This window comes from Hyaena hyaena, unplaced genomic scaffold (assembly GCF_003009895.1).
Source record: "Hyaena hyaena isolate Hyena2069 unplaced genomic scaffold, ASM300989v1 scaffold_72, whole genome shotgun sequence".
Taxonomy (NCBI): Eukaryota; Metazoa; Chordata; class Mammalia; order Carnivora; family Hyaenidae; genus Hyaena; species Hyaena hyaena.
Genome location: NW_024080703.1, coordinates 3,409,604 through 3,433,263, shown reverse-complemented (window position 1 = coordinate 3,433,263; position 23,660 = coordinate 3,409,604). Strand labels below are relative to the sequence as shown.

The window sequence follows — 23,660 nt, the reverse complement described above, 5'->3', positions numbered from 1 at the left end:
AAAGGAGTTTTTTCAAATCTTAGCTATAACATGTCTATGTGCAGGGTTAAACAGAAGTTTCTAAGTTTTAGGTCATAGCAGCAAGGGAAACAAACAGTATTGAGTCAGACATGCTGAGTTTCCTCCTGGTACCCTTTTGTTTCTCCCTTAGTGTTAGATTGCTTCTGTTTGTTATTTGATGTTATGGGCTTGGGATTTCTCTGTTGTTTTGGTCCAGCCTCTTCTTTCTTGGGAGGCCCTGTGTATCTGGGCCTCACAGTTTCACCATCCCATCCCTCCTCACCATGGCAGACTTATATTTGTGTCCTCGGAAAGACTTGTGAGGAAGAGAGCTTCCTGCCTCTCCCCCAGAGCTAGAAGACCTTTAGTAGTAGTATTAACAGGGTTGCGAATTTGGGTTTGAGAGTTTTTCCTGCCCCTTGCCTAGGTGTAATGATTTTTTCCTTTGTATTCCTAATCGTGGTGGGTCTTTACCCGTGTCTTGGATGTGACAGGGTTTGCCCCCCGGCCCCCCCCCCCCCCCAAATGCTTCTGAAAGGAGTGTTTGGGTGAGAGGTGGGATTTCATATCTTACGATAGGTAGAGTCTGATACTCTTCGTGATGCCTGCACCACCAAGGGAGATTTTTTTTCTGGTGGTTTTGTCTCCTGAGTATCAATCTTCCCCGTTAGCTCTGTGCGGAAGTTCATGGAGTGTAGCCCGCGAGTGAGCAAGGACTCTTCTGTCCGTGGTTCCAGTGGTTCCGGCTGAGCTAGTAGCAAACTAGCCCACAGTCCGCCTTTAGCAGTGTATTCAGATTTTAGTTGATTTCTTCTTACATGCATGTTTTTGTCCACATCTTCCCTTTCTTGCTGCATCAGTGATGGATACTTTGAACACCTTGCGGTTCTCATGGAGTTGTGGAGAGAATGTGTCTTCCCTTGGATTTCAGGCTACTTGGTTGCCTCAAAATAGCACATCTTTCCGTTACAAGAAGAGCTGTATTTTTGTAGTTTAAGTGGCTTGTTCAAGGTAGATTGGAGTGATGCTTTCAGCTACTTAGGTGGAGTTGGAATTCAGCCTCTGAATCCTTTTGCTATGAGGGCTGTTTCTTTACTTGAAAAAATTAGGTTAAAAGGGCTGCGTGTCCCCAGCCTATAGGCACTCTCATGGCAGATTTACTGAAGAAGACCACTGGCCTTGTGGGATTGATTGGCTGTATGTGAGAGTCCACACAAGAGGTGAAGAATATTGGACACGATTTTTGATGTTCTTGAGCAAATTCCTAAAAATGCAGCATATAGAAAATATATAGAACAGATCACAAATGTGTGTATATGTGCATGGTTACAGTGGAATCAGATGTTAAGAAATTAGAAGACCAACATCAGGGTGTCCAACTGGAAGAGGTGATTATTTCAGGCTGAAAATGAACGAAGTCTGGCAAGAAAAATTATATAATGGAAACCATGGGAGCCTTTAGTGGAAGAGCCTCCTGCCAGCCAATGGAAATGGCCAATACAATCATCATTAAATGAGTAGTGTATTGATGGGAAACTGATGTAATTAAATGTTCTGTTGTATTTAAAAAAAACAAGTAATTAGGTTAAAATACGACTTTTTCTAAAAAAGTGAAAACTTTTCAGGCTATGAATTTGCCTCTTGAGTATAGCTTTATTCACATATTTGACATTTTATTACATATGATTTTGTTGTTTGGGAATAGCTTTTCAATAATCCTCAATTATTTTGCATATTTTTCTCCTTAATCTAATAGCTAATATTTAAGCTCTGTCTCAAATAAATGAACATTTAAAAAAAATTAATCAAATTTTTTTCTACTTTGTGATTCACATATCTTGGGTCTCGTTCTCCTCTCTGTATATGTATATGTATACACACATTAACACTTATAATTGTTATATATCTTACTGAGGGATTGACTTTTTTATTATTACAAAATATTCCTCTTTATCTTTAATAATGTTTTGTTTCAAAAGCCTATTTTTTTTTTTTTTGTCTGATATAATGGTAGCCATGCCAGCCATCTTATGCCTGCCCTTTGCATGGCATATCTTTATCTTTTTTTACGTCTTTTTGACTTATTTGTGCTATCAAATCTAAAGTATTTCTCTTGTAGACAATGTATGGAACTTTAAAAACAAAATCTGGTCTATTAATCTCTGCCTTTTAATTGGAGTACATTCACATTCAGTGCTATTATTAGTATGGTTGGTTTTATGCCTGCCATTTTAGTTTTTGTTTGCATTTTCTTATGACTGCTTTGATCCTCTCTTTTTCTTTTATAGTAGCTTCTTTTATCTTAAGTGGATATTTTCTAGTGCACCTTTTTCATTCCTTTCACAATTTTTAAATTATATCTTTTTTGACTTTTTGTGGTTGTTCTAGGGCGTACAATAATTATCTTATCAGAATCTGCTTAACTCTGATAAGATACAGAAAATTCATTCTTTAAAAAATTTTTTAATAGTTTATTTTATTTTATTATTATTTTTTTTTACATTTATTTATTATTGAGAGACAGAGAGAGAGCACAAACCGGGTAGGGGCAGAGAGAAGAAGAGACACAGAAACTGAAGCAGGCTCCAGGCTCTAAGCTGTCAGCATAGAGCCCGACATGGGGCCCGAACCCGTGAACTGCGAGATCACTACCTGAGCCGAAGTTGGTTGCTCAACTGACTGAGCCACCCAGGTGCCCCTAGTTTATTTATTTTTGAGACAGAGAGAGACAGAGCACGAGAGGGGGAGGCACAGAATCTGAAATAGGCTCCAGGCTCTGAGCTGTCAGCACAGAACCTGACGCAGGGCTCGAACCTGTGAACCGTGAGAACATGACCTGAGCTGAAGTTGGACACTTAACCGACTGAACCACCCAGGAGCCCCAAGAAAATTCATTCTTATGTGTTTTCATTCCTTTCCCCCTTTTGTGCTATTAGTAGTACAGATTTTATGTCTGTGTAAACTACAAACTCAATGATATATTGTTAAAATATTGCTCTGTTAGGGTGCCTGGGTAGCTTGGTCAGTTGAGTGTCTGACTCTTGATTTCAGCCCAGGTCATAATCCTAGGATTGTGGGATCTAGTCCCTCATTGAGTTCCACACTGACTGTTGAGCCTGCTTGGGATTCATATTCATTCTCTCTCTCTCTCTCTCTCTCTCTCTCTCTCTCTCTCTCTCCCTCCCTCCCTCTCTCTCTCTGTCTCTATCTCTCTATCCCCCTCCCTCCCCCTCCCCCCCCACCCCTCTCCTGCTTGTGTGCTCTTTGATTCTCTGCCTCTCTGTCTCTTTCTCAAAGATTGTTCTATATAGTTTTTATATCTTTTTTTAAATACTTGTTTAAAAAAATGTTTGTTTATTTTGAGAGAGAGAGTGGGTGGGAGGCAGAGAGAGAGGAAAATAGAATGGTAGGCAGACTGATAGTGCAGAGCCTGACGCGTGACTTGAACTCATGAACCATGAGATTATGACCTGAGCTGTAATCCAGAGTTGGACACTTAATTGACTGAGCCACGGAGGCACTCCATAGTCTTATATCTTTTAAAGTGAAGAGGAGGAGACCACAGATAAAATATTTATACTCTCGTGTGTGTGTGTGTGTGTGTGTGTGTGTGTGTGTGTGTGTGTATGTATGTATGTATGTATTGCTAGATACCATTTGTTTTTTGTGTTTCTCTTCATCTGTGGATTCAAGTTACTGTCTGGTGTTACTTCCTTACTCCGATATATTTTTATTCCCACCCTCTTTCATTGTGTTGTCATTGTGAAATATATTGCATTTTTCTGTTACAGTCCCAACAATACAATTTATGGGCTTGGTTTTATGCTGCTATCTTTTGAATTAAGAGAAGAATATCTAATCATACTGTCTTTTATCATTTTCTATAAGTCTCTTTGTTAGAAGCTCTAATGTGTGTTTTTTAATTGGTCTGTTAGATTTATTTTTTAAGATTTCAGCTCTATTAATGTAAAATTGACTGGAGCTCTGTGTGTGTGTGTGTGTGTGTGTGTGTGTGTGTGTGTTGCAATTATTGTGTAGTGTCGCTTGATTTTAGCCTAAAGAACTTCCTTTAGTATTTCTTGTTGGTCAGGATTAGAGCAACAAAATATCTCAGTTTTTGTTTGTTTAGTCTTGTCCTTATTGTATCTTTATTTCTGCAATATAGCTTTGCTGGATGTTGGACTCGTGGTTGATAGTTTTGTTCTTTAAGCATTTTGAATATCTTTTCCTGCTGCCTTCTGTCCTCCATTGTTTCCTTGAGACCTCAGGTGTTAATTACATTTTAGTTTCCTTGTGTGTGATGAGCCATTTTTCTCTTGTTGCTTTTAAGATTTGTTTGTTTGTTTTGGCTTTGATCATTTTGAGTGTGGATCTCTTTGTGTTTATTAAGATTTTTACAATTGTAGATTATTGGTTTTAATCAGATTTGGGAAGTTTGTAGCCATTATTTCTTTAGATACAGTTTCTGTCCCTTTCTTCGTCTCCTTGTTTTCTCAGTATACATCTATTGATGTACTTAATGGTATCCCACATTTTTTGGAAATTGTACTTTAGTATAATCTAAAGAAGTTTCCTCTTCAGATTGTATAATCTTCATTGATCTATTTTTTAAAAGTTTATTTATTTTTAAGTAATTTGTACACCCAGTGTGGGGCTCGAACTCATGACCCCGAGATCAAGAGTCACATGCTCTCCCCTTAGCCACCCAGGCACCCCTTTATTGATCTGTTTTTAAGTCTGTTGATTCTTTTCTGACCGCCAACTCAAATCTGCTGTTAAGCCTCTTTAATGAATTTTTTAAACTCAAGATTTCTATTTGGTTGAAGTCTTTGTCTTCAAAATCCAACATCTGGGTCCCTCCTCAAAGGCAGTCTCTGATGTCTGCTTTTTTTTCTTGTGTATAGGTCACATTGTCCTGTTTCTTTGCACATCTTATAAATTTTTGTTGAAGTGGACATTTTAGATAATATAGTCACTCTGGAGAATGATCCTTTCTTATCCTTATAGGCCCTGTTGTTTGTTTGGTCGTTTATTTGTTTAATGACTTAGCTAGACTAATTTTCTTATGTCTGTTTTCCCCACAGTGTGTAGCTTCAGGTGGCTCTGCTCAAATGTCCTTTAAAGAATTGGCCTGACTTACTAGAGTCTGTGGGTCAACATAAACCACTTACTAGTGGTTAGATTGTGCTTAAATTAAGCCCCGTTAGCTAGTTACATTTTCACTGTGTATCACTTAATATGTGCGTGATTTTGTGATTTTTTAAGGAGATCTGAAGTTCTTTGTCAGTTGTTCCTGAAAATATGCAACTTTAAGCATGCACACAATCTTTCAGACCATCATGTATGAGTGTAATTTTATTTTCTTTAAAAATATTTTTTTAAAAATGTTTTATTTATTTCTGAGACACACACACACACACACACACACACACACACACACACACACTGTGAGCAGGGGAGGGTCAGAGAGAGGAGAGACAGAATCTGAAGCTGTCAGCACAGAGCCCAACGTGGGGCTCGAACCCACGAACCGTGAGATCATTACCTGAGCCGAAGTCAGACGCTTAACCAACTGAGCCACCCAGGCACCCCTGTGATTTTATTTTCAAGTTTGGATTCTTAGGAGTTGCCTCTGGGTCACAGTAACTTACTTTTCAGCCAGTTTTTGATCATAGGTTGTACTAAAGCCTCGTGAGCCTTATTGGCTGATGAATTTGTATGTGGCTTTGGGGAATGCTTTTACATCTGCCTCAAGTCCCACTTGGATTTTTCCTGATTGGGTGCAACCTACTTCATGTACATAGCCTTCTAGACCTACCCCAGGGGTGCTTGTGATCCTAGGAGAGCCCTTATTTGTTGTCTTTCTCTCCTTCTCTCTGTTAATTTTCAGGCTGGTTTTGCTTGTTTCTACTAGTATCTTGGAGCTACCATTCCTGTCTTCATTGCTTGCCACCTAAGTGGTTTTGATAGTACCCTCAAATTTTCCTAAGCCCTGTTCCAAATAAAGACAGTCCTCTCAGGGAGAGCTGCTGAGCTCTTTGTTCTGAAGACCGCCCCTTCCCCCCACGCATGCCCATGTGCCTTTCTGAGAATCTCTAGGTTCCTACTCTGGAACTGGGGATGGGGACAGCACTGTGCTTCCCCTGAAGGGATCGTGTACTCCCAGCAGCGTGCTGGGAGGAGGAAAGGGTATTGTAGCCCCTGGTTTTCTCAACTCATTGCTCCTCCCATGAAATTCCCATTTTACTAGCAAGCTGGGGCAGGCTATGGGTCCCGTCGTCAGAGTGGGAGGAGAGTCACTGGAGGCTGGTTCTTCTGGGGTAAATCTATAGCTTTAGACTATAGGAGCTGAGGGGAGAGAGCTTTATCTTCCCAGCCAGAGGACCCCTCCTCCCCCAATTTTGGAAGTGGTTGATTCACTGGAGAGAGGATCTGTGGAGCTCTCACTCTGCCATTCCAGGAGTCTGGAAGTCCTTTTCTCTCCCTCTCTTTTTAATATTCATCATAATTTTTAGTTTTATTAAATTGTCCAAAGGTGGTGTCTTTTCACCGTTTGTGTTGGAAGTTACTGAGAGATTCTTTAAGGCCCACTTACATATTTTCCATGAGTTTTGCTATATATAAAATGTTACTGTTTCACTCTGCACTTTTTTTAATCTTGATTATTTGTGGGTTAAAAAAATGTATGTTACATTTTCCCATTCTAATTGTTTGATACTTTCTTTTTGTAATTTGAACCGGTAGAGATACTCTTATTCAGTGCACCTGGGTTGGTTTTGTTGTAACTTAGGATTTTACTTATTAGAGGTATAAAATAAGTTTTAAAAGTAACTTTACTTTTGGAGAGAGAGTGAGAGACAGAGCATGAGCAGGGGAGGGGCAGAGAGAGGAGGAGACACAGAATCTGAAACAGGCTCCAGGCTCTGAGCCGTCAGCACAGAGCCCGACATGGGTCCCCAGTACACAAACAGTGAGATCATGACCTGGGTCGAAGTCAGATGCTTAACCAACTGAACCACCCAGGTGCCTCTAAAATAATTTTTGTAGGGGCACTCGGGTGGCTCAGGCGGTTTAAGCATCCAGGTCTTGATTTCAGCTCAGATCATGATCTCACGGATGGTGTGTTTGAGCCCTGCATCAGGCTTTGTGCCAACAACAGTACAGAGCCTGCTTGCAATTCTCATATTCTCTCTCTCTCCCTCTCTCTCTCTCTCTCTCTCTCTCTCTCCCCCTCCCCCTCCCCCCTTCCTTCTCTCCCCCTCCCTCCCTTCCTCCATCTTTCTCTCTCTGCCCCTCCCATGTGCTCTCTTTCAAAAATAAAATAATCTTAAACAATTTTTTTAACGTTTATTTTTGAGACAGAGAGACAAAGTGCAAATGGGGGGGGGGGTGGGCAGAGAGAGGGAGACACAGAATAAGAAGGAGGCTCTAGGCTCCAAGCCCCATGCCGGGCTTGAGTCTATGGACCACGAGATCATGATCTGAGCCAAAGTTGGGCACTTAAGTAACTGAACCACCCAGGCGCCCCCCCAAAAGAATGTAGTTCAGTTCAGTATGAATCCTTGTTTTTCAGCAGAGGAGTTTAAATTAACCTACCTGACTCGATACTAGACACTTTTGAGAACCGTGTTCTTGTAAATATTGTTAAATTGTGTTAGTTTGGCACTACAGTGCATACTGGGGCAAATCTCTCTAGGTTTAAAAAAATACATGTAGTCCCACTGAAGCTGGCTAGGTTATACCTCGTTACGGTTCAGAGATTGGTTTCTTTTTAGAAGTGTATTACCTGATTTTATGTAGACATTAATTTTTGTATACTCAACTTCTCTAGTCAGCTGATTAATTTTTTTCATTATGTACACTGATACTCGTAGATTGCCATTTATATAGTTAAGTCTTTTATGAAAAGGTGGTACTGTTTATCAGCTACTTTTACCTAGAAAAGGACCAGATGTAAGTCAAAGTTGGTGGGAGTGTCTATTGGCCATATGCAGAGAGAGAGGACAACTTCTTTTTACACTCAACACAGAAGACAGTTGAATATTGGTGAGGAAGTTTTTTTTTTTTTTTTTTAATGTTTTATTTATTTCTAGGAGAGAGAGAGAGAGAGAGAGAGAGACAGCGCGAGCAGGGGAGGGTCAGAGAGAGAGGGAGTCAGACCGAAACAGGCTTCAGGCTCCGAGCTGGCAGTCAGCACAGGGCCCGACGTGGGGCTCGAACCCACGAACCGCGAGATTATGACCTAAGCGAAAGTCGGACGCTTAACCGACTGAGCCACCCAGGCGCCCCTTGTGAGGAAGTTTTAAGAGCAAGGTATCGCAGGCTGTGTCCTGGCCCCTGGCCTTACTGCCTGTGACGGGTCTTCCTCTCATGCAGGGGGTTGAGCCTAAGGAAGACTGGGCCTTCGTGAAATCCTGCTAGGACCTTTTACATGTCCTTGGTTATGTTTTCATGTTGGTAAAAATTAGATTACTGACAGAAAAAATGAATTCATGTTTTGAAGTAAAGTAGGTTAGACAGTAAACCTAATCTTGACTTCTGAAGATAATTGTAAAATGCATTTCTATAAAGCACTTGTAAGGTTTTTCCTTCATTTTGTTTATTTTTTTTTATCCTAAGACTTGCTACATTTGTGATGAACAAGGACGAGAAAGCAAAGCAGCCACTGGGGCTTGCATGACATGTAACAAACATGGATGTCGGCAGGCTTTCCATGTGACGTGGTAAGTATGCATCTATCGCTGCACAAAACCGAAGTTCTTGTGCTTGGGACAGGGGAATATCTTGTAAATTAAAAGCTTGGGTACTCAGATATTTGCAGTAAATTTTATTGGGGTGGTTTCTATGTTTACAAACATTTTCTTCTAATGAAGATGATTCTTTTCTTTTTTAGTTTTTTTTTTTTTAATTTCTGAGAGAGAGAAACAGCTTGAGCAGGGGAGGGTCAGAGAGTAGGGGAGACACAGAATCTGAAGCAGGCTCCAGGCTCTGAGCTGTCAGCACAGAGCCTGATGCAGGGCTCGAACCCATGAACCACGAGATCATGACCTGAGCTGAAGTCAGACGCTCAACTGACTGAGCCACCCAGGCACCCCTAATAAAGATGATTCTAATAATTGAATTTAGCAGAGCAGACTTTCAATAAGTGGACTCTGGTTCTCATGTCTTATTTAGTTTTCATTTTGTTTAAAATATTGGTGTTTGTTACCTAACCTTTCATTTGTTGTTAGGACTGAAAGAGCTGATATAGGTAAACTTAGTGCCGTGGATGAAATTAGTAAGGATTTTAATCAATGATTGTGTTTTTTCACTGCCTGTTTGAAGTGGGGGATGGGGGAAAAACAGTCAGTATCATATTCTCAGTATGCTGGTGGCTACTTGCTAAGAAGTTATTTGGATACTTTTTTGGCACAAAATTTCAAGAGCAAAAATTATCCTAAAATAAAATATTCAACAGAATAGACAACAGTTCAAAATTAAAGTTTGGGAATAATCCAATGACTTGTTACTTTTAGGAAATAGTGGGTATTTAGCAGCCAGTACAGGCACATGCTTATTTCCTGAGCTTTTAGTGTATGGATTTAAGAAGTCCATTTTAGATTACTTTTGGGGAATGGAAAAGGTTTTTGGTTTTGGAAATTCTGTTAATAATGAACCTAATTTTTCTAAGATGAAAATTCTTTCTTGGGTAAAGATATATACTAATACTACTGTAACTTTGGAATGTTAAAAGTTGAAGGTCAGATTGACAAGATAATGAAAGATTATAAACTTTAGCACTTTGTGTTCTTTTTAAATGAATATCATAACTTTAGGTTTCAGTTCCATTTCTTCTATTGTTTTTGACTGTAAAACACAGCTTTTGTTTTTCTTGCTTTCTGTATGGTTGTATGACTTGAAGCATTTTGCTTGTATAATCTGCATCCATTGGTCACATCCCATCTCAAGTCATTTCAGTCCTTGAGAAACCTGATCTTTCTGTTTGTACCTGTGATTTAGAGTGAAGGAATAAGATGGGGTGGGAGGTATCTTAAAACAATTTAATGTCTATTTGGTGACATAAAACCTGCATAACTCTTCATTCTTATTAGAGCTGGATGGATCGGAAGTTTATTGTAAACTACAAATATTACTTTAAAAAATATGTACTTGATCACAGTAAGAAAAAAGCTTTTAATTTCCCCCCTTTTCTCTTAGGAGATGTGTAAGGTTTAATTATGAACCTTACTTGCTTGGAAGTGAATTTTAATACACACACTCTCCCTCTCCCTCCCTCCCTCTCTCTCTCTCCCTCTCTCTCTCTCTCTCTCTCTCTCTCTATATATATATATATATATATATGTATAAATAAATACACACCATATGTTATATATATAATGTAGATATTATATATAATGTACATGTTATATATACATATATGTGTACATATTATATATATAATAGTATATATAATGTAGTTTGAGATTTAAGTTTTTAATGTTTTATTTATTTCTGAGAGAGAGAGAGAGAGAGAGAGAGCGAGCGAGTAAGTGAGCATGAGCAGGGGAGAGTCAGAGAGAGAGGGAGATACAGAATCTGAAACAGGCTCCAGGCTCTGAGCTATCTATCAGCACAGAGTCTGATGCGGGGTTCGAACCCACAAACTGTGAGATCATGACCTGAGCCGAAGTTGGACGCTTAACTGACTAAGCGTCAGGTGTGCCCCCCCCCTTAAAAATTTTTTTTAATGTTTTGCAGTTTGAGATTTAATGTACGTGGTGTTATATTTATATGTATATGTATTTTGGCTTTTATTTTCAGTGCTCAGTTTGCTGGACTACTTTGTGAAGAAGAAGGTAATGGTGCAGATAATGTCCAATACTGTGGCTACTGTAAATACCATTTTAGCAAGCTGGTAAGAATTTATCTTGAATTTAATATTAAAATGATAACATATAGTTTTGACAGTAGGCTTGTTCTGTTTTATAAAAAAGGCATAATAGCTGTTCCTTTTCTCTTGATTGTTGCGTGAAATTGTTTGCTTAGCATGTTCTTCACTGGGATTTAAAAGACTTAGTAATTCTTAAAGATTTTGCTTTGCTTTGGTTCATTTATGATAGTGAATATTATAAAATAATTTCTATTAATAACTAATAGTAAATGTTAGGATACATTTAGTAGAAAAAGTATATGTAAAGGACTCTGCAATCTTACTATGGTGATTTTTCTCGCTTGTTACTCATCGTTTTGCTACATCACTATTATTTATTTTCATTTTTATTTACTAGGAGATAGAAAAACCAAAACAGCTGTTTTGTAACTTTTTGGTTGAAGATGTTGAGAAAAATGTATTTAAATACACTTTGGGAATATTTTAGGTTTTTGCCAATTTTTACTGTTACATGAATGAATTGGTAGCATTTGATTAGCTGTTACATATATTATGTCCATGTTCCTTTGAAGGATTGATATTTAATGTCCTAAGTGTCTGATTTTTGAGTCTTCAATGATGACAGATTTGTACATGAAAGTTTAAGTCTTTGTTTTTCTTTAGTGTATTAATTATTTTTTTACTTTCCTTTGTGTATGGGGCTATTTTTTTATTCCTTTTTTTAAAATAAATAGTAAGGGCCCCTTACTCATGAAATCAGCTCATGATTCTCTTCTAGTTCATGCATATAAAATACTTAGATTGTGTCAATATATTGTTTGATATTGAAAAACTTTTATTTATTTTAAGGACAAAGAATATCGAAGTGTTTTAAGACTAATTTTGAGATAGTAAAATTTGACAGTTTTGCTTCCTAGATGTTAGAAGCATATTGGATTCCTAAGTTTCTAAATTGAAGATGATACAGATCAAAATACAGAAATAATGAAAATGGATTATGAGTTTCTGTAAATTGAACTTTCTTATTGCTAGTTATTGACATATTGTTATCCAATTTACTAGTTAGGGAGGAAAAGTCTAATTTAATAAGATTATTTAATCTACATTTGCAGGGAATTTGAATGCCTTTCATAGTCATTTTTGTCTAATTTGAACTAGTTGTGGTACTACCCAGTTTTAAATACCTCAAATAACTCTCACTGTCATACTTTATTATGAAGTTGTTTAAGTATTTTAAACAGATATGTGCATTCTTTTAGTAGTGCTTTGAGAAATGCATGGGTCTAATGCTGACATTTCCTTTAATTTTTTTCTTAATGAATTGCAGAGATAAGTTTTTAGAAAACTATGCCTTAATACCGAAGGTATGAGATACAAAGGCTTCTTGCTTTTCCTAGTGTGGCAGAAAAGTAACTCTTCAAATATTTTCTTTTCTTTTCTTCTAGTCTTGGCATCCTTCCTCAGTATGGCATTCTCTATTTTGGTTAGAACTCCTTTTCATTTTTAAAGAAGACATTGAAAATTACAGTTGTTTTTTTAAGAGGTGGTTTTGTGATAAAGTGACAAATAAGCTCCTGCTTATTTGAAAATATAATCTATTTTCACACATTTTAATAAATGTACAAAAAATATGGCATTAATGTTAAATTTAGGTTTAGGTTTTCCTTTATAATGCAATCGACAGTATATGAATGGTGTCTAAATTGGATATATAGCTTGAAATAAATAGCAAGGTGTTTTTTGTTTTTGTTTTTTTTTTGTTTTTGTTTTTTGTTTTTTATTTCAGTAAACATTTTTAAATACTACACACATGAATTGGTTTAAGCCTAACAAAAAGATTATTTAAGAATTTTTTATATACATATACATGTATGTATATATATTTTCTTTTTTAGAAAAAGAGCAAACGGGGATCTAATAGGTCATATGATCAAAGTTTAAGTGATTCTTCCTCTCACTCTCAGGATAAACATCATGAGAAAGAGAAAAAAGTAAGTGGATTTGTTGTTGCTATATATGTAGCACATCTGCTTAATAGTTTTTCCCCTTTTTTAGATAAAATTAAGTTCTTGATAGCTGGGTTGAGACATTGAAATACTGGAATTTTTGACTAATTGAGAGTATAAGGTCAAGAATAGGTTTAAAATAATGCCATATTTGTGAATATGTTTGTATGTACCTGTTTCTCCTGAATATTTTAAGTACAACTTGATGCAAAGCATGAGAGATTTCTTGCATGTGTTACTGTGATCATCTTATGAAATCTTTAGGTGGCTTCAGCATTTGTGGCTATACATTATTAACAGACTGTTTCACATGTAAGTAAAAATCTCCTCATCTTTTTCACTTTATAATGGAACAGTTTTGAAGTTCTGTATATTCTTGACTGTTTTTCTCCCCCAGTGGTGCTAATAATGGTTTATTATTATTATTTTTTAATGGCCAAATGTAATAACATTTGTTTGAAAATATTTTGTCTTTTAATAAAGCACTAAAAGCTTGCCTGATACTAATCTGTCTTTCTCTCACTTATCTATTTTCTGCTTACATTTTTATTTATTTTAAAGAATATGAGTAATTTTTAGTGAAATAAGTACAGTAGAATTGTTCATAGGATATATTGCCAACATGGAAAAGGATACTACTGCGAATTGTTTTTAATGAAGTGAGGATAAAAAAGACATCTTCAATTAGAAAGCAATATTACTCTTAAACAGTTGGTATAAACTAGTTTGGAACCTCTTCATGTTTGTAAATACTTAGGATTGGGGAACAGATTTGGTTTGAATTAATGTTTGTACCTTTTTTTAAGGTAAACATTTTAAAAGCTTAAATTTTTAATTTTGAAGTTAGATTTTCAGTTATAAGTGAAATAATTATAACTATATTTCCCTTTATAGCCTTTGTTAGGTGTGTGTGTGTGTGTGTGTATATATATATATATATACATGTTTTATAAACCTTAGGCAGCAAGTGTACATATTCATCTTGATTTCTTTAATGAGGTGGTTTTGTGATGATGACAATTATAGGGTTCTATTTTGCTGTCTATTGTTTGGATTACTGATGGGAAAATGGCAGATTGGGTTTAATTAGTAGTTTTACTAAGAAGCACTGTGAGATTTTATGTAAACTTATTTTAATCCATGAATGAGGGGTACAGGTAGGGCTTAGTGTAAGTGGTGAAGAGGGAAGTCCTACTGATGATACTCTTCTCTTCAGCCATTTCATGAGCATTAACTTGTTTAAAGAAGTGTTTATGGTCTGATCACGTTTATCCTAATACATGCCCTGTCGTGGTTATCTTTAATGGTCAGCTATTAAATGTAGTACAGTGTTTAATAAATACAGTGCTAATGACTATATTTATCTTTTTATTGTTCTAGGAATGAGATTTTTTCCTTTTACGAGCTTTTTTTTTTTTGCCGTTGAATACTAGGGTAAAAACATTGTATTTAGTCAGACCTGTTTAGCTATGAATTTTAGCAGTTGGTATTTTCATTAGTATATGAATACTATTTGCGTCTTGCTTTTGGCATGTGTAAGATTAGTATAACTTGATTTTGTTGTCCAACTTAAAATCATTTGTACATTTTATTTTGTAATAGTTTTCTGATAATCTATAAAGGCTGGGAGGTGAACATAGTATAAATTTATTATTGTTGGACTTGTTTGCTTGCCACGGGAATATTTGGAAAGGGACTTTTTTCATTACGGTATGATGCTAAGTGATAATACAGCTGAGAAAGATTGGGTATTATAGACCCTCTTACCCCCTATCTCTCTTTATCTCTTTTGAGATTTTAATATCTAGTAGGTTTACCTCCGTTATTCTTACCGTGTTATAAAATGTTGCACTTGCAATCCATTCAGATTTTAGTATTTTAGAATACTGTATATTGTGGGCTAAATTTTGGTGACCTTCTTCATTAGATATGTTGGAGTCACTCTCTCTTTGAATTTTTTCTATCTGCCTTCATACTGGCACATGTTTTAAAAACATTTTAAATATCTTGTATTAAATTATAAATAAGTGGTCATAAAGAATATTTCATACTAAATATTGTCCTATCCAGATCACTTATTTGAAAATGAAATCAACAATTTATTAATTACCTTTTTATATAATCACTCTGAGCACATAAAAAATACATAGTTTTTGCTTTTCAGAGAATTTTTGTGTGACCCAAGATATATTAATACTGGTTAGATATTAATTGTGAGAAAGGAAAATGTAATAGTGAGATACCACTTTGAATAAAGGACAGTTTCCATGAAATGGAAAAGATGGCATATATATATTGCATGTAAAAAAATATTTTTAAAGGAAGAAAAGTAAGTTTGAAATGAGTTGAAATTATTTTTATGAGGGGTTTAATTCAGTCATTACACAGTTTGTATATTTAAGTATTGTTTAAGAAGAATACCCTCTAAGACTCTTAATGTTCACCGTAAAATAGAATTTTCTTTTAAGCCTAGTATTTTTGTGCTTACAGAATCATTGCTAACAGAGTGAGACTGTGGGCCAGAGTTAGGAATTGGAGACAGGTATCAGACATGGCAATATGTGGTTGTGTTCGGAGGTTCCCAGATTCAGAAGGGATTTTCTTCTGAAAGCTAATTTGTAGGTCTTTATTTAGAAATCTGTAGTTATTTACTGCATTGAGATAATGCAGTTCAAATGATCCTCAGACACATCCTCTCCCTACTTGTTAATGTTAACTAATCCATAATGTATTAAAAAGTACAGTATTATACTTAACAATACCTTAGAGCAAAGTCACCATTTGTGACAGTGTATTATGTGGAAATGCGCCCATTTCCAAGTAGGTTTTCTAGAAAACTGTCCACCTCTACTGTAGCTGTGAGGGATTATCTCCTGCAGTGTCCCCCCCTCCCCCCTCTACTTTATTGTTATTAATAATTGGCAACAGATAAAGGAGCTTTTGCCAACATACATATTGTTAGTGTATGTTGGGTGTTTGTGGCAGATAGGTTTGCAGTTAAGTGTTTTGTGAACCTCAGATATTGACTTACCGTTTTGTAGGAATACTCATTTCTTTGAAGAGAACTGGGCTATTTCTGTGGCTCTCAGAGGAATAAAACTCTCATTCACAGAGTTGTCATTACTTTTCTGTATCTTTCTAAAAGTTTTCAGCATTGGGAGTTACCTGTCATCCCCTTCCCTTTTTTGTGTACTTTCCTTTTGGAAATCTTCCACTCACGTTAAAGCTTTAAGCTTCTACATGTGCAAAGAGTTAAGAGAGGACAAGGTCTTTTCAGGAACAACACTTTAGAATGCCTGGGGTGTGTGTTTGGTGGGGCTGAAGAGTGACAGGAGACCACTTGGTTAAAAAGGGGCCAGTTCCTGAGGATTTTATAAGTGACATTCATTTGATCCTTCATCCCGAGGTGTTGGGCAGCCAGCCAGAAGGATTAAAATTTTGTTAACTTAAAATTTTGCAAAAATTTTAGACTTTGAGAAAAGTTGAAAAATAGTGCACATTTCTCTCTGCCACTCACCCAAATTTTCAAAATGTTGAAATTTAAACTTTATTGTGTCCTCCCCTCCCTTCTTTGCTGTTCTTGTTAGACTCTCTGTAAACTCTTTTTCTGAATAACTAGAGAGTAAATTAGAAACATAATACCCCTTTAACCTAAGTGTACTTCTTAGTGTGTAGTTTTAATAGGAAGGGGAATTTCCTACATGATTACAGCATAATTATCAGAATCAGTAAATTAACGTTTTTTACAGAACCATTAGCTAATCTGCACATCCCATTCAAATTTTCCCCATTAATATCCTCCTTACTGAAGGGGGAAACTTTTTTTCTGGGCCAGAATCCAGTCCAGGATCACTTTTAGCTGTCATGTCTCTTCAGTTTTTCAATCTTTTCATTCTGGAATAAATATTTCCTTAGTTCTTTGTCTTTCACGACCTTGATACCTGTGAAGCCCTGCGTCAGGTTCTTGGGGATGTTGCTTTGATCTTAACAATGGATTTTATAGTCACACCCTTGCTTTACTCTTCCTGGAATGGTTTTCTGAGAGTGGCCTAGTTTTGATCTTTGTCTGGAAGCCATTCCTTACTTTTATATTATTTGCTTTTTGTATACTGTATGCATTTTCAGAACCAGCAAGTAACCTTTCCTAATTTAGTTTATCTCTGTATTCCTATATTTTTAAACAAAAAAATTAGATTACATTTTCAACATACTACGTAAAAAAATCACCTTAGTTAAATCATCCAATTCATTAAATACACTTTCTACTTTGTGTTACCACAGGCAACAATGTTGTTAAACTTGCAGCTTCTGTATAATAAGGACCCCTTTTTCTCCAATTTTTAATTAAATTTCTCTCACTTTCTTTTATGCTGTGGATAGCAGCCTTCCTGAAAGGCCATAAGGTTTCTAGTAACAGTCTCTTCAGTATTCATTAGTCTTCACTCATAATCTCCTGAAAGGCCTTTTAGCTTTTGCCCATTGCTTAATTCCCTGCAACTCCCCCATTTTAAGGTTTTTAGTTATGGTAGCATCCCACCCCTCATAACAAAATCTGACTCAGTTACCTATTGCAGCGTAACAAATTCCCCTAAAGTTAAGTGGCTTTACTGTAAGAAACATTTATTGTTTCACATTTTCTGTGGGTCTGGAATTTGAACTTAGTGTATTTCTAGCTCAGGGTCTCTCATCTGATTGTGGTCAAGATTTTGGCAGGAGTATAGTTGCTTGAGGCTTGGTTCAGGCTGGAGGATGTGCTTCCAAGATGGCGTAGTCTCACGGCTAGCAGGTCAGTGCCCGCTGAAGAGGAGCCTTGTTTTCTGGCTGCACACAGGTTTCATTAGGGCTGCTAGGTGCCCTGTGACACGGCACCTAGCTTTTCCAAGGTGAAAGCTGCAGGCCCCCCCCTTTTTTTCTTTTTTAAATGTTTAATTTTGAGAGAGAGAGACATACACACACACATACACACACACAATTCGAAGCACGCTCCAGGCTCTGAGTGCTTGGCATAGACCCCGATGTGGGGCTCAAGCTCACAGACCATGAGATCGTGACCTGAGCCATAGTTGGATACTTAACCAACTGAGCCACCCAGGTGCCCTGAAAGCTAGTTTTTTTGTGACCTAGCCTTGGATGTTACACATTGTCTGTGTGTCCCACGCCTCACCCCCCTTTGTTGAATGCCTTTTTGTAAAATATTGTTTTGGTTGTAAAATATATATAAAATATCATTTGCCATTTTAGCCACCTTTAAGACACTCATTTTTGCAATATTCTATTGTTTACACAGAGCAACCTATTTATTGTAGTTGGATATTACCTATGGGTAAAGATCATGGAACATTCTTGGAGCCTGGCTACCACACCTTGAGAATTGGGCAGATACCCTGTTTCCTATTAAATATTCACCCACAAGTTTTAGCATCCATTGATGATTTTACCTGAAATAGTGTTTGACAAAAAATAATTGTCCATAATTTATTCTATATCCATTACTTGGTATTCTACTGTAAATTAGAGCTTCCCATCCCTTTTCTCCCCTTTTTTCCATCAGTAATGGGGAAAGGGAGGATTCTATAAAGAAAGTAGTCCATAGATACAGGAAGAAAATTAGGAGAGGTCTGGAATGTTTTGAAATCCAGGGGAAGTGAATATTTTAAGAAAGTGGTCAGCAGTTAGAGGCATTTGAGAGATAAACTAATATACAGCAAATATATGTCTTTTGGATTTAATGCTAAAGAAGTTGTTGAAATAGAGAAGCTGGCAGCCTCACAGTATAATGGTCAGAGGAGAAGGGAATTGAAGTTGGTAGATGAATAAAGTAGGTATGAGGAAATGTGAATAGAGTATTTAACTCTTTTAAAGAATCTTGGATGTCAGGAAGAGGGAAGAAATAGGGCAGTAACTGGAGAAAGATGTGATATTAAGGTGTAGTAATGGACAAGAAAAATACTGTGTCTTCCCCTGTTGTGGGAGGAGGAAGGAAAGAGGCAGTTAGATGATTAACTTGGTCACCTGGATAATGAAGCAGAGAAAATAGGAATGGACAGAATCCTCAGGGAGATATTGCTATGCAGATTGGGTGGAAATACAAGGAAAAGGAACAGGTTCGTAGTTTTCAGAAGTGTTTCAAGTAGAGGCTCATGAGATCAAAGTTGGATAATAGATGGAAGGAAACTAGGGGACAAGGTCACATAGATTTGGATAAAATGTTGAGGGGTGCCTGGGTGGCTTAGTCGGTTAAGCGTCCGACTTTCGCTTAGGTCATGATCTCGCAGTTTGTGGGTTCGAGCCCCGCGTCGGGCTCTGTGCTGACTGCCAGCTCAGAGCCTGGAGCCTATTTCAGAGTCTGTGTCTCCCTCTCTCTCTGACCCTCCCCTGCTCACGCGGTCTCTCTCTCTCCTAGAAATAAATAAAAATTAAAAAAAAAAAAATTAAAAAAAAAAATGTTGGATCCAGGGTCTGGAAGATCCACTGAGGTCCAGGAACTAGTAAGAGTGTGAATCAACTGCAGAGTTAGGGAGAAAGTATGATCATAGTGGTTTAATGTTTCACTGGGCCGTTCTGGCATCAGTTATTGTGAGACACGTCTCCATGGGTCTCTCGGATTTGTACACATCTTACGAATAGTGGCCTTGACTGCTTTTGTTCCAGATTATCCTTTCAGAGGTGTTTATGTCATGGAAAACAGAGGCACCATCATCAAGAGCAAAGAGCAGATTTGCTTATAGCCATGGAAAATACAGAGATAATATCTCTTTCTGGGGAAATTGGCAGCAGGCCAGTTCAGAATTGGGTTTCCTAGGCCCAAAGTTCTTCTCCTGTAATGAAACCCACTATGTATGCAAGCACCTTTTTCAGGTCATCCTGTTAAAACTGGGGCTCAGGGAACTGATGAAAATGCTGACATTCTGGCTATTCTGTTGTTGTGGCTAATAAAGCCCTTTATGTATAACCAGGACTCTGTGCCTTCTTGCCACGTCCATGAAGCTGGCAGCCTCACTTGTTATGTAAGACAGTAGACCCTTCATAATTTTTGGCACAATATGTTATTACAGGCATATTGAAGAAGAGAGAATTTAAGTGACTGCCATTGGAATTAATGTTTGAGGATTGTGAGGTTTGTCTACTAGGATTAGCCTTATTTTGGCTAATTGTGGTCTTGTGATCAGGGCTGTTGGGAACTGTGGTTGAAGGTGTGAACATGGAGTAGGGAAGAATTACCTAAAGAAAAATAATGGGCAGACGAAAACAAGAGATACTATTAGGAAATGACAGAGCCAGGATTTAAGACCAAGAATGTCTGACCCCAAAGTCCATGGATTATTTTTCATATATTTTTCCTGTGCTTTTCTTAGAGGCTTAATAATCACATTTCTTTAAAAGGTAGATAAATCAGGTATATTACAAAACGTTTGTATGAGTACAAATGATGAAGTTTTTTCATATTCTAAAAAGAATGCTGATGCAAAGAATCTTGGGAATCTTATTTTTCCTATGGATCTTATACGTTGTTCCAGGAGGTTGTTATTTAGACTAGTAAATGTTTGGGAGAAGGGATTTTTAAAGAGCGCCTAACTTAGAAGGGATTGATACCTTGTCAAAGAGGATGATAAGTGAAAATTACAAGTCTATGTGAATAACATTTTTGAGTGCAGATGTTGAAGACAAACATTAATAAAGTGTGCATCAGTTAAATGGCATGTCCATGAAATGGGCTTTTTTGACTAATTGAGTTTGAGGGCTGAGTTCTTTAGTCTATAGAGTTATTATTTTTTGTAAGGTTGAGATTCCACAAAACATAACAACTCAAATGCTTAAATATATTTAGATGTTTAGAGTTATATTCCAGCTATCTATAACCATAGCACTGTGGAGATTAAGTGACCATAAGGAATTGTTTTACTATAAGAATATAAATACTTGTTAATATATTGTCTATATTCAACTGGCTAGTTAAATTTCCGTTTGCATAGATGAAGAAATAAGGACATGAATTTTTAATTGATAAATGTTTACGAAGCATCTACTGAATTCAGGACACTATTCTCATTTCCTAGGAAAACAAATTAAAAATCTAGAGAGTCTCGTTGACATTAAACAGTTTGTCCAAAGTTATACATTGGGGAGCATAACAGTGAGAAAGCTCAGTTTATATTTTTTAACTTTTGTGCTCTCTTCATTTGACTTTTCTTTTGTAGGTTTCAGAAATGTAGCTATAAGAAGTCAGAATGTTAAGTAAATAGAGGTTTTTATTTATTTATTTTTTTTTCATTTTTTCTTTTATTTTTTTAATTTTTTTTAATAGAGGTTTTTAAAAAAGCTGTTAACCATATTTCATCTATTTTGATTTGCTACGTTTTTATACATTCCACTAAGAAAGTAAAAAGGATGTCAGTAAACTGTGACATAGGATCATTGTGATATATGTTTCCATTTTAGAGATTTAAATCAGTTACTTAGACTCTTAAATATGGCATGTCAGTGGAGCTTAAAGTTCATAGTCTTCCCTGAATAAGTATTAGATACATACTTTAAGGTCTATATATATGGTTATTTATCACTACTTAGCTACTTACAGTAGCTAATGTTTAGAAGTGATATAAATGGCCAAGCATAGATGAAAAGTTGTGACTCGTGGGGTGCGATAATGTGTGCCTCATGTTTCTCATTGTGCGGGTGATACTAGTATTTAATCTCATAGGGTTGTTGTAAAATTGAAGTGAATTGGCACTTCTTAAAAATTTTTTTTTTTAGTGTTTGTTTATTTTTGAGAGGGGTGAAGGACATAGAGAGAGGAACATAGGATCCCAAGCAGACCCCACACTGTCAGAGCAGAGCCCAGTGTCAGGCTCAAACCCATCAACTGTGAGATCATGACCTGAGTCGAAGTCTGATGCTCACTCGACTGGGCCTCCCAGGCGCCACACCTGCCTTGGCACTTCTTCAAGTGCTGGTTGGAAATCTTGTTGTCCACACAGAAAACTGAGAAGTATTTTAAGTGTTATTAATATTGTTATATTTAAAATCCTGATTTAAACAACAAATGATGGGGAAGGGGCTTTTAATATAAGTAAAAGATGCAGTATACAAAAGTATGCACTTAAATTTTTATTTAATTAAAAACATTTTTAATAAATTTTTAAAAATGTTTATTTCTTTGAGAGGGAGAGAACACAAGCAGGGTGCGGGTGGGGTGGTGGTGGTGGATAGTGACAGAAAGGGAGACACAGAATCCAAAGCAGGCTCCAGGCTCTAAGCTGTCCTGTCAGCACAGAGCCAGACACAGGGCTCAAACCCAGGAACTGTGAGATCATGACCTGCGCTGAAGTCAGATGCTTAAGCGACTGAACCAGCCCGGCATCCCTTTAATTAAAAAAATTTTTATTCCTAGTTTTGCTTAATAATTTTATTTATAAACAGCAAGGAAAAAAGTCAACAGGTGTTAACAATGATAGCTATACCATATTTATATTTTTTTAAAGACCATTTCCTAAATATTTTTTAGAATTTGTGTTTAAATAGCTTATATACCAGTTTATTTTTACCTATTTTATTAAAAAAAATTTTTAATGTTTATTTTTAAGAGAGAGAGAGGGAGAGAGAGAGAGCACGAGCAGGGGAGGGGCAGAGAGAGAGAGGGAAACACAGAATCCAAAGTAGGCTCCAGGCTCTGAGCTGTCTGCACAGAGCCTGATGCAGGGCCTGAACTCACGAACTGTGAGATCATGACTTGAGCCAAAGTCAGCCACTTAACTACTGAGCCACCCAAGCACCCTTTACTTTTCAATTAAAAAAAATTTTAATATTACAGGAAATTTGTATGAGTGGTACAATGAAAACTACGTAGGTTTAACCTAGATTCAACAGTTTTTGACATTCTACCACATTTGATTTATCTTTATACATACACATAAAATACAGAGACATTTAAAAAACCAGTCGTGTATCCATTTGAGAATTAATTGCTCACATGATAACACTTCATCTCTAGATAGGGGTGCATCTCCTAAGAACGTTCTTCTCCATTGCTGCAGTGTAATTATCTTACTTAAGAAAATGTAGCATTAATGGAGTATCAAGTCACGTACTTATTATTATTAATGTTATTAGTGATCATCTATTGGTTATATTTAATATATTATGTAAAATAACAAAAATACAATACTACATTAATGTAATATTAAGGTAAATATTTAGGAAATACAGCATAATTAATTATGAAATATAAATACTATTTAACACGTAGTCCATATCCAAATATCTCGTTTTGTCCCAATAATGTTCTTTAATAGCTGATTTGAAAAATTGACCCCGGATTCAGCGAAGTATCAGAAATTGCATTTACTTATTTCTCTTTAATTTAGTATAATCTAAAAACAGTCTCCAGGCTTTTGTATTTGGAGTGGGCCCCTGGTTTACATTGGACCCCTGCCTGGAAGGGTGATTCGGGACTTCCATCAGGCCTTGCCCCCTGTAGGCCCCGTGCATTTATCCAGTATGGGCAGGGACGAAGCCCTGGTCGCAGACGCTCTTCCCAAGTTGGCCCTTGGTGCTTTCCAGTGGAGACGGTTGATTTGGGAGTTACTTGCTGCGTCCTTCCCCCCTCACAAGTACTGTTACCATGCGGATCTTATAATGCTTTGTCCCAACCTGCTTGTGTTTTGGAGTTCATGGCAATATTTTGAACACTTGGTTTTGTTGTAAATGTTATTCCACGGGTTTTGGTTTTGCTGTGTAAGCTTTTTATGTGGGGACTCCAGAGAGATTGAGAAACTATGCTATAT

The 23,660-nt window shown here is 36.8% G+C and overlaps 1 protein-coding gene and 1 pseudogene across 7 annotated transcripts in view; both read left to right on the top strand.

Moving 5' to 3' along the window:
* Window positions 1-23,660, top strand: part of MLLT10 (MLLT10 histone lysine methyltransferase DOT1L cofactor) — a 229,503-nt gene that overhangs the window by 99,701 nt on the left and 106,142 nt on the right. For all 7 annotated transcript variants that reach the window (XM_039233039.1, XM_039233038.1, XM_039233044.1 and 4 more), the window contains exons 6-8: window positions 8,620-8,723; window positions 10,801-10,894; window positions 12,766-12,861. In XM_039233039.1, coding sequence (XP_039088970.1) covers window positions 8,620-8,723; window positions 10,801-10,894; window positions 12,766-12,861 — 294 coding nt within the window. The remainder of the gene's footprint in view (window positions 1-8,619; window positions 8,724-10,800; window positions 10,895-12,765; window positions 12,862-23,660) is intronic.
* LOC120232377 lies at window positions 1,149-1,521 on the top strand (annotated as a pseudogene).